The 13922-nt window shown below is 44.5% G+C and overlaps 1 protein-coding gene across 1 annotated transcript in view; it reads left to right on the top strand.

Moving 5' to 3' along the window:
- The window catches only part of QRICH2 (glutamine rich 2), a 67513-nt gene extending 64875 nt beyond the window's left edge, over positions 1 to 2638 (top strand). The window contains exon 16 of the mRNA XM_040438497.1: positions 2279 to 2638. Within this exon, the coding sequence (XP_040294431.1) occupies positions 2279 to 2367 (89 nt within the window). The 3' untranslated portion in view covers positions 2368 to 2638. The remainder of the gene's footprint in view (positions 1 to 2278) is intronic.
- The last annotated feature ends 11284 nt before the right edge of the window (positions 2639 to 13922 follow it).

Here is a 13922-nt window from a genome sequence, read left to right as displayed (position 1 = left end):
AATGCCCGTTGTGCACCCTTCATAGTAGTAATGCCCAGTGTGCCCCCTCATAGTAGTAATGCCCAGTCTGCCCCCCTCATAGTAGTAATGCCCAGTGTGCCCCCTCATAGTAGTAATGCCTAGTTTGCCCCCCTCATAGTAGTAATGCCTAGTGTGCCCCCCTCATAGTAGTAATGCCTAGTGTGCCCCCCTCATGGTAGTAATGCCCAGTGTGCCCCCCTCATGGTAGTAATGCCCAGTGTGCCCCCCTCATGGTAGTAATGCCCAGTGTGCCCCCCTCATGGTAGTAATGCCCAGTGTGCCCCCCTCATGGTAGTAATGCCCAGTGTGCCCCCCTCATGGTAGTAATGCCCAGTGTGCCCCCTCTTATGGTAGGAATGCCCATTGTCGCCCCTCTCATGGTAGGAATGCCCATTGTCGCCCCTCTCATGGTAGGAATGCCCATTGTCACCCCCTAATGGTAGGAATGCCCATTGTCACCCCCTAATGGTAGGAATGCCCATTGTCACCCCCTAATGGTAGGAATGCCCATTGTCACCCCCTAATGGTAGGAATGCCCATTGTCACCCCCTAATGGTAGGAATGCCCATTGTCACCCCCTAATGGTAGGAATGCCCATTGTCACCCCCTAATGGTAGGAATGCCCATTGTCACCCCCTAATGGTAGGAATGCCCATTGTCACCCCCTAATAGTGGTAGGAATGCCCATTGTCACCCCCTAATAGTGGTAGGAATGCCCATTGTCACCCCCTAATAGTGGTAGGAATGCCCATTGTCACCCCCTAATAGTGGTAGGAATGCCCATTGTCACCCCCTAATAGTGGTAGGAATGCCCATTGTCACCCCCTAATAGTGGTAGGAATGCCCATTGTCACCCCCTAATAGTGGTAGGAATGCCCATTGTCACCCCCTAATAGTGGTAGGAATGCCCATTGTCACCCCCTAATAGTGGTAGGAATGCCCATTGTCACCCCCTAATAGTGGTAGGAATGCCCATTGTCACCCCCTAATAGTGGTAGGAATGCCCATTGTCACCCCCTAATAGTGGTAGGAATGCCCATTGTCACCCCCTAATAGTGGTAGGAATGCCCATTGTCACCCCCTAATAGTGGTAGGAATGCCCATTGTCACCCCCTAATAGTGGTAGGAATGCCCATTGTCACCCCCTAATAGTGGTAGGAATGCCCATTGTCACCCCCTAATAGTGGTAGGAATGCCCATTGTCACCCCCTAATAGTGGTAGGAATGCCCATTGTCACCCCCTAATAGTGGTAGGAATGCCCATTGTCACCCCCTAATAGTGGTAGTATTGACCTCTGTGCCCCCTTTGTAGAAGTATTGACCTCTGTGCCCCCTTTGTAGTAGTATTGCCCTCTGTGCCCCCTTTGTAGAAGTATTGACCTCTGTGCCCCCTTTGTAGAAGTATTGACCTCTGTCCCCCCTTTGTAGTAGTATTGCCCTCTGTGCCCCCTTTGTAGTAGTATTGCCCTCTGTTAAAAAAACAAACAAAAAAAAAACAGTAACTACTCACCTTGTCCCACTCCTGAAGCTCAAAGTCCTCTCTCCCCTGCAGACACAGATCGCTCTGCAGCACTGTGTGGGCGGAGCTTATGCAGATTCCCGGTCTTCAGGCTCCTCCCACACAGGCCGGCAGTGCGATCTGTGTCTGCAGGCTGAATGGTGGAGGAGGGAGAAGTCTTCCTGCTTCACCATTCTGTGCACTGCCAGCCTGAAAGAGGGGAGGAGCGTGGGGAGCTGGGTGACAGGACCGCAGCTCCAGGCGCTCCAGCAATGAGCGCTTCCATCTGTATTGATAGAAGCACTCATTGCTTCTAGGCTCTGGCACCCCCCTAAGAGCGGGCACCCGGGGCGGACCACCCTCCTTAGCACGCCACTGTATCAGATACGGATGACCTATCCAGGGCATAGGTTTATCGGTATTTAAAACCCCTTTAAGGAATGATCGAATACAGACACAGACCTATAGGCTTTATCGGTGGCCAGGTGACCGCTCCAAGGAACCTAATATGAGTAACAGGAAGTGGCAGGAGCACACATGTAACACTGCCCACTGTTACTATGCAGAAAAATACATTTCCTTATAGTGCCATATAGTTACACATGGCCTCAATGAAATTTCTGTTGGGATCGGCCTGATAAGGATGGCAGATACAGCTGTGGGCATGAGGCCTAACCCTTAATTCGCTCATCATTAGTATTTGGTGTTGCGCATATATCATTTATCATCAATTTAACATTTTTTTAATATATTTTAAAGGCGTTTCCAAAGCCCATATGAAATCATCTCTGGCATCTGAAGAACCTTTGCCTTCCATTAAGGACAGCCTACCGCCTGCGTGCACATAAAGAGGCTGCAGTATCTCATGGGGTCCATATTCAGGTGTTATATGTAGAATCATCTGTAATGAACTTCAGCCTCTTGATGTAATCCAGAGGTTCAACCTTCAAAAGCTTTAACACCAAGCAATATCCTTGAAATGAAACTCTTCTTCTGCCCAATCGGAAAGAAACCTGAAACATTCACTTGTGAATTTCGACTTCTCGGTGTTTTTTACAGAAACTGTGGTTTTCGTAAGGAAAAGAGGAAGTGGTATAATATAATCGAAAATGAAAAAGACAACGCCAAAGAAAAACCATTCATACTTTAGTAAAAACGAGTAACTAATATCAGTGTTCACATTGTGAATGTCCTGGATGTCCCCAGTCCAGCACGAGGAGACCAGTACTAAAAATTACATGTGATGGTGGGTGGTGGCCCTATCCTAGATTTTGCTATGGGGCCTAAGAGTTTCATGTTAAATAGATGTCCTGATTCAAATTTTATATCTTAAGGCGACTTGGAACATAACATTGTGGTTGCATAGGATGTTCACTGCAGTATGGTGGTTGGGGCTCTGTCTGCTGCCACCACTAGAGGGAGCTGAAAGGGGTTTTCCGGGACTTGGTTACTAATGACCTATCGGTGGCGGTCCGGTGGGAAGACACTGGAAATTATACAGTGGTTGGAGGAATCCATCCACTGCGGCTCAGCTCCCATTCACTTGAGCAGCAACTGAGCTGCAGTACCCTGGCGCGGCCACTACAGTGTTCGGAGCTGTCTTCTTTTGGCTTCATCCACTGAATAGTTTCTGGTGCTGGCAGCTGCACGAAACAGTTCATTTTCAAAAGGTGAATGGAGAGCAAAACGTGCAAGTGCGGACATCTGGCCATTCACCGCCATGGGACTGCCAGAGATCTGCTATTTTCAGAACTCCCAGAATGGCGAACCGTATAGGGGACCACGCATGCATGGCTGCTGTGCCTTCATTTGAGGGGCTCCTTTCTGGAGATAGGAGTGGATCCCAGATGTGGAACATTGATATATCCTAGCCATATGCCATCTGTCTTCCAGACGGGAACTCCCCCTTTAAGTCCCTACCCATTCTAAACTAAAGAGTACAGTGGTTGGTTCTACTAAGTAATTGATAGCTATCTTTCTAAAGGGAAGGCTGCTAATCACCGATTAGAACTGCCCACTGGACTTCTAACCCCAGAAGGAGTAGCCACCAAAATGAATAAATTACAAGTTGTACTGATTTTTTATTTATTTTTGTTCTTCCACTGCAAAACTATATATCAATCAGCACGTGGTGCAGGCAGATCAGACCCCACATTCTTTGGGACCAGGTTCCCTTTAAGTTCATTGTATAAAGTGTATGCAGGAAGCTCATATGCTCCCTCTAGTGGTGGTGTATCAGAAATATGAATCTCCAACCACTATAAAGATGCAGGCCCACATTTACTTATGTAATTGCGCCAAAATTTGAGCAATTTTGGCTCATTTAGGTTTAGGGAACATGTCCTAATATTGTCTCTAAGTAAGCCAACTAACAGCTGGTATAGAGCCGGAGAAAAGTGTCTGTCCCTGCACCACATTTATCCTCCAGCCAGAGCCCCAGTGATGAATCTGCTCCAGGTCTAGACAGTCTAAGTGTACAGTATACACTGTAGAGATCTTACACAGTATTTAGCCAGTATTCACAATAAAAGGGGAGAAACTGAGCCTGGAAACTTCAGAATGAGCAGAACAGACCTGTTACTTCTCTGGAGCAGGGGATGAGGGCCAGTTGTCAGATGCTTCTAAAGCAAGAGTACTACTGGTGGACCACGGCCCGAATCTGGATAGCGTTGCCCAGCTGTCTGGACACCTGCATGTCCTGCATTCAACTGTATCTGCGTCCAGTTGTATAAATGGTGAAGCAGGAGCCATCATTTCCCTGCTTCACAATTCCCCTGACGAAGGTGTGATAAAGCGATGCAGCACAGAACACAGCAGATGTGCTCTGCTCTGTCCTTTTGAAGAACGTGGCGCAGATGAGTGAGAGGGGCGATATAGGGGGCATAACTGGGGGTGGGGGGTCACTAAAGGGGGCATATCACTGTGTGTCGGCATAACTATGTGGGGGTCATCTAAGGTGGCATAGCTCTGTAAAGGGGGCCAATAAAGGGGGGCATAGCTATGAGGGTTGGCAGCACTGTGTGGGGAGACCTCTTAACAGGGCTTCACTGTCTGACCTTGACAAGGGTCTGCACCCATAGATTCTGTTAGAAGAGTTGAGATATATAATGCAAATCTTGATACAGGAGCCTTCCTTGATTTTACACTGAACTTTGTGTCCAAAGACAGAACAGTGTCCCTGCCCTTGCACAGACCTCTGTTACTACTGGCATCTGTGCAGAAACTGGAAGCCCCACAAGGTCAGTCTGCTGGCATTCAGGTTCCTTTTGCTACAGACACAGAGACTTTAGGAGAGTGTCTCATTCTGACATTTCTACCATCCCCATATGTAGATGATTACAGGTGGTGTGGTCTGATTAGACACTGGGTTTTGCCACAAGAGGGCGTAAAAGTCTTTCATCCACTGCCCTATAAAAAGTCTCTCAGAGGTTACTTTTGGGTAATGTGCCTCTTGTTGAGATGTCTCTACTACGCCCTTGAGGACCTTTTTTCCCAGTTGAAAGACTTTGAGAGAAGGTGTATCAGTGGAATGAGAGAAGCAGGATGGTTATTTCTATGAATTGCCTGCCATCTAGGCTATTCTGACTTTGTTGTTAGGAGCAGTGGTTATGTAAGGGCACACACATGGTGAACAGGCATTGGATGGCCAGACAGACCGCCAATAGAGAGGATACACTATCTCACATAAGTGAGTACACCTCTCACATTTATGTAAATATTTTATTATATCTTTTCATGGGACAACACTGAAGATCTGACCCTTTGATACAATGTACAGCAGTCAGTGTACGGCTTGTATAACAGTGTAAATTTGGTGTGCCTTCGAAATAACACAACACACAGCCATTCATGTCTAAGCCGCTGGCAACAAAAGTGAAAATGGCCTAATTGTGCCCAATTAGCCTCCCTGTTGTCATGTGACTCGTTACATGTGTTACAAGGTCTGAGGTGTGAACGGGGAGCAGGTGTGTTACATTTGGTGTTATCGCTCTCACGCTCTCTCATACTGGTCACTGGAAATTCAACATGGCTCCTCATGGCAGAGAACTCTCTGAAGATCTGAAAAAAATAATTGTTGCTCTGCATAAAGATGGCCGAGGCTATAAGAAGATTGCCAACACCCTGAAACTGAGCTGCAGCACGGTGGCCAAGACCATACAGAGGATTAACAAGACAGGTTCCACTCAGAACAGGCCTCCCCATGGTCATATCCAGAGGTTGTATGAGTGCTGCCAACATTGCTGCAGAGGTTAAAGGGGTGGGGTGGGGGGGGGGGGGGGGTCAGCCTGTCAGTGCACAGACCATATACCGCACCAAATTGGTCTGCCTGGCTGTCGTCCCAGAAGGAAGCCTCTTCTAAAGATGATGCACAAGAAAGGCCGCAAACTGTTTGCTGAAGACAATCCAAATAGGGACCTGGATTACTGGAACCATGTCCTGTGGTCTGAGACCAAGATAAACTTATTTGGTTCCGATGGTGTCAAGCGTGTGTGGCGGCAACCAGGTGAGGAGTACAAAGACAAGTGTGTCCTGCCTACAGTCAAGCATGGTGGTGGGGTTGTCACGGTTTAGGGCTGCATGAGTGCTCCTGGCAGTGGGGAGCTACAGTTCATTGAGGGAACCATGAATGCCAACATGTACTGTAACATACTGAAGCAGAGCATGATCCCTTCCCTTCGGAAACTGGGCCGCAGGGCAGTACTCCAACCTGATAATGACCCCAAACAAACCTCCAAGACAACCACTGCCTTGCTAAAGAAACAGGGTAAAGGTGCTGGACTGGCTAACCATGTCTCCAGACCTAAACCCTATTGAGCATCTGTGGGGCATCCTCAAACGGAAGGTGGAGGAGCACAAGGTCTCTAACATCCACCAGCTCTGTGATGTCATGGAGGATGGAAGAGTATTTCAGTGGCAACCTTTTTGAAGCTCTAGTGAACTCCATGCCCAAGAGAGTTAAGGCAGTGCTGGAAAATAATGGTGGCCACACAAAATGTCCTGCGGCCACATGTGTTGTCTCATGGAAAGGATTCCAACTGGTGTTTTTCAGCAGGATAATGCTCACCCACATACAGCATGGGTTTACCAGGAATGTCTCCACCAGATAACACTTCCTTGTCTTCCTGGTCACCAGATTTATCGAGCATTTATGGAGGCAGCTGGGATGCCAGCTTCTACAACCTACGAGAGTCTATAGGGCCATCTGCAAGATCTGTGGGCAAAAGTGCTGCTGAATACCATACACAACCTGTATGCCTCCATATCCAACCATATCTCATCTTGTATCCAGGTTAGAGGTGGCCCAACAGGGTCCTAGAGCCTTCTTTCTATTGTAGAGTTTTCCCCCAATAAACTTATCTTGTGCTAATACTGTAATCACTTCCATATATCATCAGTACATTCCAACAACTTCTTGGTGCATTTTTTATATATATATATATATATATATATATATATATATATATATATATATATATATATATTAGAATAGAGAGAGAGAGAAAAGCAAAAGTTTTATGCAGGTGTAGAAAAATGCTGTAAAGTAAGAATGCTTTAAAAGATAGAAGTGTTAATAGCTTATTTCTATCATTAACTAAATACAAAGTGAATGAACAATTTGGTGTGACCTTTGTCTTCAGAACAGCATCAGTTCTCCTAGGTACACGTGCACAGAGTTTTTGAAGGAACTCTGCAGGGAGGTTGTTCCAAACATCTTGGAGAAATAACCACAGATATTTTGTTGGATGTAGGCTTCCTCAAATCCTTCTGTCTCTTCTTTTAATCCCAGACAGACTTGATGATCAGGGCTCTGACAGCTGTTTTATGGCCACATAGGGTGGATTTTCCACAATTCCACAGAAGAAATTCCACTGCAGATTTGTTGTGGATATCACTCTTTACATTGCAAAGAGTGATATCCATGGTAGATGAGATCTCTTAAAATCTCATCCACATTGCTGGTACTGCAAAACGCAGTGGACTTGCCACAACAATCCGCAGCATTTACGACCCATATGGGTGTACCTTAAATGATGCAGCCATAAGAATACTCAGGTTGTTGGTATGAAGTGAGTGAGGAGTTTGCCAAATACAAATTGGGAACGTGCAAGTGAAGATACTAATACACAGTTGTTTCATATGTCATGTGATCTTTATGATGCTCTCTTTTGTGACATTGTTCAAATGTTTTCTTTGAGGGCACTATTTATTAAATATGTCAATAGAACACAGCCTATAAGTACTGACGTGGTATTAATTTTGATGCTTTCTATTGTGACATAACAATAGAACACAGCCTATAAATACATTTTTTATTAAAGGGTTGTATCATGAACACACCCTCAGTCTATATGCCCTATTAGAGCAAAAGGGCTTCCTCATTCGGGACCCCAACCAGCCGTGGCCCACTCAAGCCTTTCTTGTATTATATGGTCCACCACTTATCTGAATGGCTGCCATGTAATACTACAATTCACCTGCATGCCTAGCTGGGAAAGGACCAACAGCAAGCTGGTGTCAACTGAAGAGACAATCCTTTTGACTCCTGATGCTCTCTTAGGACATTACAATAAAACACAGCCTATAAACAAACATTAAGATTTATTTTTATTTTTAAATTAAATGAATGAAAGCTCAGATCAGATGGCTAATCCTGACTAGCATAAGCATGCAGTAAATATCTAGCAATAATACTGCAGCCATCTCCTCGATTTTCAGTTGCTCACGTTGCAAGTTTTGAACACAGCAGTTACCAGGAGAAAAATAATTTGTGCTTGTTTTTTCAACTTCAGATACAGAGAGGTCATCCTTTTCATCTTGTTTCTGGATAACCGAGCAGACCTGTAAAGAGAAGCATACTTACCTGCTCCCTGGCGCTTGGTCCCGATACATCTGCACCTCGGCTGCCTCGCTCAGGTCGCCTGCTATCCGCATCCACTTTGACACCGCAGCAGCCAATCGCTGGCGTCGCATGACCAGATGACATGACTCAAGTGGAGCAGGTCACCGCTTCAGCGGTGTCGAAGCGGATGTTGACATCGGGTGGACCCAAGGAAGTCAGCTGAGGAGTGAAGGGAGCAGATAAGTAAAGTAAGTATGCTCCCCTTTGCAGGACTGCCCAGAGGTTGCCAACATCTTTAATAAGTAATGTACATTGTCTAAGTTTCTGTCGACTTTATTTTAATCTGTGTTCATTGACTTTTACAGTTTTAATACACTCATTTTGCACTTTTATTGATGCTTTAGTTGAAAAGTTGAATTGCAGTGGATGAATAAAGGACTGATTTTCCCATACATCCTTTGTGTCAATGCCGTTTCTATCTTTTTGTACCCGTATTCACTGCTGGCATCATTGCCACGTGTATAGACTATAACCAGGAATGGCATTTTTAAATTTAGGTTGCGTCTTTGATTCAGTGAATTGGGCTGTATGGGAAGAGTCTTAGGCTAGAGTAACACGGCCTTGTCTGTGTGAGTCGCAGTAAAATTGAGGGATTTTACTACGTGCTTCTCTATGTACATACTACAGGGGAAAAAAGTACAAGTGACACCTTACTTGCATATTAATAGGATGTACACATTGGATGTTTGTCTTTTAACCTCAATAATTTCCATACTTTTCGACGACAGGGCGCTTCCAGATTTAGGTAAGATTATTCTTTTTCCCACACTAATAAAGCTTCCCTGGTGGTCTCAGGTAGTGAATGGGTTAATATCACTAGTTGTGGTTGCCTAAGGTAGATGAGGAGTAGAGATGAGCGAATTTCATGTTATGAAATTCGTTCACGCTTCATTTGGTGGTAAAAGCAGAATTGCGTTATGGATTCCGTTACCACGGACCTTAACGCAGTTCTATAACGGGAGGCCTTCCGTTATTCATTCCGTCCTAATAGTCTATGGCCTGCATAACGGATCCGTCCCGTTTCCGTTATGCAGAAGAGGACTCCCCTGCATGACTGAAACGGGGCGGATCCGTTTTGCAGTCCATAGACTTCTATTATGACGGAATGCCTCTAAAAGCATTCTGTAATGATCCGTGGTAACGGAATCCATAACGCAATTTTGCTTTTACCACCAAACGAAGCGTGAATGAATTTCAAAATATGCAATTCGCTCATCTCTAATGAGGAGGTTCGTATTTTACTACCTGGTGATCTGGGATATACTTTAAGGCAGGCATGCTCAACCTGCGGCCCTCCAGCTGTTGCAAGCCTACAGCAGGGCATTGTGGGAGTTGTAGTTTTACAACCGCTGGAGGGCCGCAGGTTGAGCATGCCTGCTTTAAGAGGTGTATATATTTATTTCTTGGTGGTCTTGATAAGTTAAATATGGGGTTAATACCTGGTGGTCTGTGGTATACAAGGGGGTTATTATTTTTCGGTCCCTGATGGTCTGGACCAAATCTCATCTACACTATGCATATTTTTTTTTTTCCTTGCGGATCTCAAAAGCCGCACGTGTCAATTGTTTGTGCCGATTTTCACACTGCTACAGAGAAGGCTGTCAATCACTGTGTGAAAATCCTCCTCCAGCATCATACAATTCTATACATATCACAGAACTCTGCCTCCATCATATCCTGTTCTCAGGGCAGCAGAAATCACCTGACGGGTTCAAGTTAAAGGGGTTTTCCAGCAAAACAGAAATAGTTTGCATTGGGGTCAGAGTGGCTTAAAAACATTTAAAAAAAAAAAGCAATAGCTCTGCCGCTGCATCACTGGGGATTTCATGGAGGTGAGTAGCATTTACGTTTTTAAGCCGCTCTGACCCCAATGCAAACTATTTTTGTTTTGCTGGAAACCCCTTTTAACAAATCAGATGGGGGAATTTATGAAAGGCTGTAAGAAAATTTTGTGTTTTTTGCAGTTTTGAAATGTGGACAGGGCTTAAGCCTTGGCCTGACAGATTTATTGTAAATTCTGGCAGATATTGGCAAAAACTATTGCTCAAATATCCATGGGCGTAGATTTATTTTTTATTTTTTCTGGTGCAGAAACTGCTCAAGTTCTGCTCTGTTTAATAAATTACAGCATCTTAACCCAGCACACTTAACCCCGCAGTCTAAAAAAAATTCTGACAAATTTTATTAAGGTGTATCTTCCACCAATATTCTGGCCCATGATGGTTTGATAAATGTTTTTTTTTTTTTCTTCCTCTCCCCAGACCGGTACTTCCCCATTCTCGTACAGAGTGGGTGAGCGTGTACTAGATCTTATGACACTGTGTGACAGCGCGGAGCTGACACATGATGGGTTCAGTCACGTGTATCCTACTTGATGTCATCTCTGGGTGGGGGTGACCTGACACAGAAGTCCCTGCAGTGAAACCACAAGATTATTAAATGGACATGCTTACGGGGAAAGGGTTGTCTGAGAGATGGACAATTTAAACTAGCTGCAGAAAATGTTTTAAAAAAAAAAAAATATATATATATATATATATATATATATATATATAGATTACCTGTTAAATCTGTTGTCGCCTGAGCGTTAATGATCCTGTAGTACCCGCTGTTCTTTTGTTCACTTTTCCGGAGCAATGATGTGCCGTTATGCCACATGACTGCTAATGTTAATCAATGCTGGCGCCAGTGATGCTATTTAGCCCTTCATGGGAGGTATTATATTGCACTGTTGTAATTTGTTTTGGGCACTTCTGAGGAAGTATATTGTGCAGTTTGGCACTGCAGGGGAGGTATGCTGTGCTGCACTGTGGTATTTAGGTCTTCTAGGAGGTGTTGGGATTACGCTGCAAGGGTAATATGTGTGCTGCACAGTGGTCCTTGTCTGGCGCTGTGCTGATGTATTTGTTCATGGGTGCGGTCCAAGTGGAAAAAGTTTTAGGAGTCCTGCTATAAGGTAATATTTGGTATTATTTTATATAGTCATCAGACCTACTAAAGTAAAATAAATATATTGTCACGTGTGCTGGGCACACTACACTCCTTGTCTTTCTATTATTACTGGCCTGCAGAGGATACAATATTACAGCAGCGCAGGGGTGGACTGGGAACTTAGAGGCCCTGGAAAAAAATAAACTAAAAGTGGATTCATGTTGTAGGTGGGTCCAAATTGACAGAAGGTGGAGAAACACAAATAGGCAGAGCCAACACATGTAGGTGTGTGGAACAAAATACCGCCCCAGCAGAACCAAATACCACAGTATGAAACGATAATCATCCTGAGTCAGATCATCATACAGTAGAATTCAGGAGGGCACCTGCGACCTCTGCCCAGGTGCATAAGTACCTGATGCTCCTATATTATTTTATGCTGAAAGCATCAGATCTGTATGTATATGGCTGGCGGCCGTGAGGAAGGCTTGGGCGGCCCCCTAGGCATCACCCAACCAGGAAATTTCCCTGTAGGGTCTATGGCCAGTCCTTCCCTGCAGCAGAGATTCTGAAAACCATGATGCAGAAAACATATTGGACAATTGTGTAACTTTTCCTTCTACCAAGAACATTTGCTGAAATTGGAATACACCTTTAGTAGCCAATCAACAGGTCTATTGTATGGTCTTAGATTATACTTACTTTTTGTGCGTTGACCCCTGGCAGTATAATGAGGGGGTAGGGTTATATTGGAAGGACTGCCCCCTCACTTTGTGACATCACCAGTTCAGCCCCACTCATGATGTCACTGAGTGATCGGACAGCATTAAGTTGGGAGAGGTGGTGACACAGAGAGGGGGGCAGGTTTTTCATTCTGGGTAAAACTGGTGAGGTCACAGTGAGGATTATGTATTAGGAATTATGATGTCACAAAGTAAGGGGATTTTGGGAAGGACTGGTGATGTCACACAGTGGAGAGCTGGTGATGTCATTGCAGTGAGTGGTGATGCCACACACTGGGGAGGTGATGTCACTACTCATCTCTGACAATATAGCTGCTCTCACTGGTTGTGATCGGGTGGACCGTGTTTTACATTGACAACTGCTTCCAGAAACTGTAAAATTATTGAAATAATAAAAGTAACAGTTTTAACCCCTTATTGACCAGCTATTTTTTTCAGTTGCCTCTCCATGTTTCAGCATCTAACGTTTTTTGTTTCGTTTTTTCCATTGACATGGCTGTATAAGTCCTAGTATTATGGGGGAAGGAACTGCATTATTTTTTTTTGTGCTAAAATTATTTTGTAATTTATGTGCATTTTATTTTATTTTTTTGGTGTTACACTGTACATATTTCACACTGAATATCCTGTTAAATGACTTATTCAGGTTATTTCGGTTGTGTGGAAACCTAATAAGTGTAGTCTCTTTAGGTTTTGAATAATATATGCGCAATAAAATGTATTTGATGAAAAAAATTGCTTATTTTTTGCAAGTTTTAATTTACATTTTTAATATATTTTGTGTGTGTGTAAATTATATATCTTATATATTTTTTTATAATCCCATTAAGAAGTTACTGTCTTAAAAAAATTCTTATGTATTAGCATACCCCTGTATGCCAGCTCTATGGCACAGACTGTGGTTAGGACATCACTAGTGTGCTCTAACAGCAGGATTACTGAATTTACAGTGATGTGGTCTTTTCTGGGTCCCCAGGACTGACTGTAGAGTTTCCCCAGCCTTCAATCAGATTAAGAGATTAAGATTTCATTAACAGGGCCAGGCATTATGACGTTTACAGTACTTAGGCTACTTTCACACTTGCGTTTGGGGTTCCGCTTGTGAGATCCGTTTGAAGGCTCTCACAAGCGGCCCCGAATGGAACCGTTCATCCCTAATGCATTCTGAATGGATAAGGATCCGCTCAGAATGCATCAGTTTGGCTCCGTTCTGCCTCCATTCCGCTCAGCAGGCAGACACCAAAACGCTGCTTGCAGCGTTTTTGTGTCCGCCTGGCCGTGCGGAGCCAAACGGATCCGTCCTGACTTACAATGCAAGTCAATGGGGACGGATCAGTTTGACGTTGACACAATATGGTGCGATTGCAAACGGATCCGTCCTCCATTGACTTTCAATGTAAAGTCAGGACGGATCCGTCTGACTAACAATTAGACTTAGACTTTTTTTTTTTTTTTTACATAGAATGCAGACGGATCCGTTGTGAACGGATACAAGCGTTTGCATTATAGGTGCGGATCCGTCTGTGCAGATACCAGACGGATCCGCACCTAACGCAGGTGTGAAAGTAGCCTTAGCCCTGTCAATCAAAGTGCAGAGGGCACAGCAGTTGCAGAGAGAGCAGAGCCTCTAGGTGTAACAGCAACGCCCCTGTTGCTCCTAGAGGCTCATTTGAATATATGAAAAAAACATCATTTTTCTCAGCAATGCGGGCACATATGAACATGGGAACAATACAGATGTCTTCAGCTGCCAAGCGCACATGTAACAGGTCAGCCAGTGTCATTGGTACAAATCTGCTGACAGATGCCCTTTAAGGGTGGCTGCACA

The sequence above is a fragment of the Bufo bufo genome, chromosome 6 (genome assembly GCF_905171765.1).
Source record: "Bufo bufo chromosome 6, aBufBuf1.1, whole genome shotgun sequence".
In the NCBI taxonomy this organism is placed as follows: Eukaryota; Metazoa; Chordata; class Amphibia; order Anura; family Bufonidae; genus Bufo; species Bufo bufo.
This window is presented reverse-complemented; position numbering and strand designations above follow the sequence as displayed.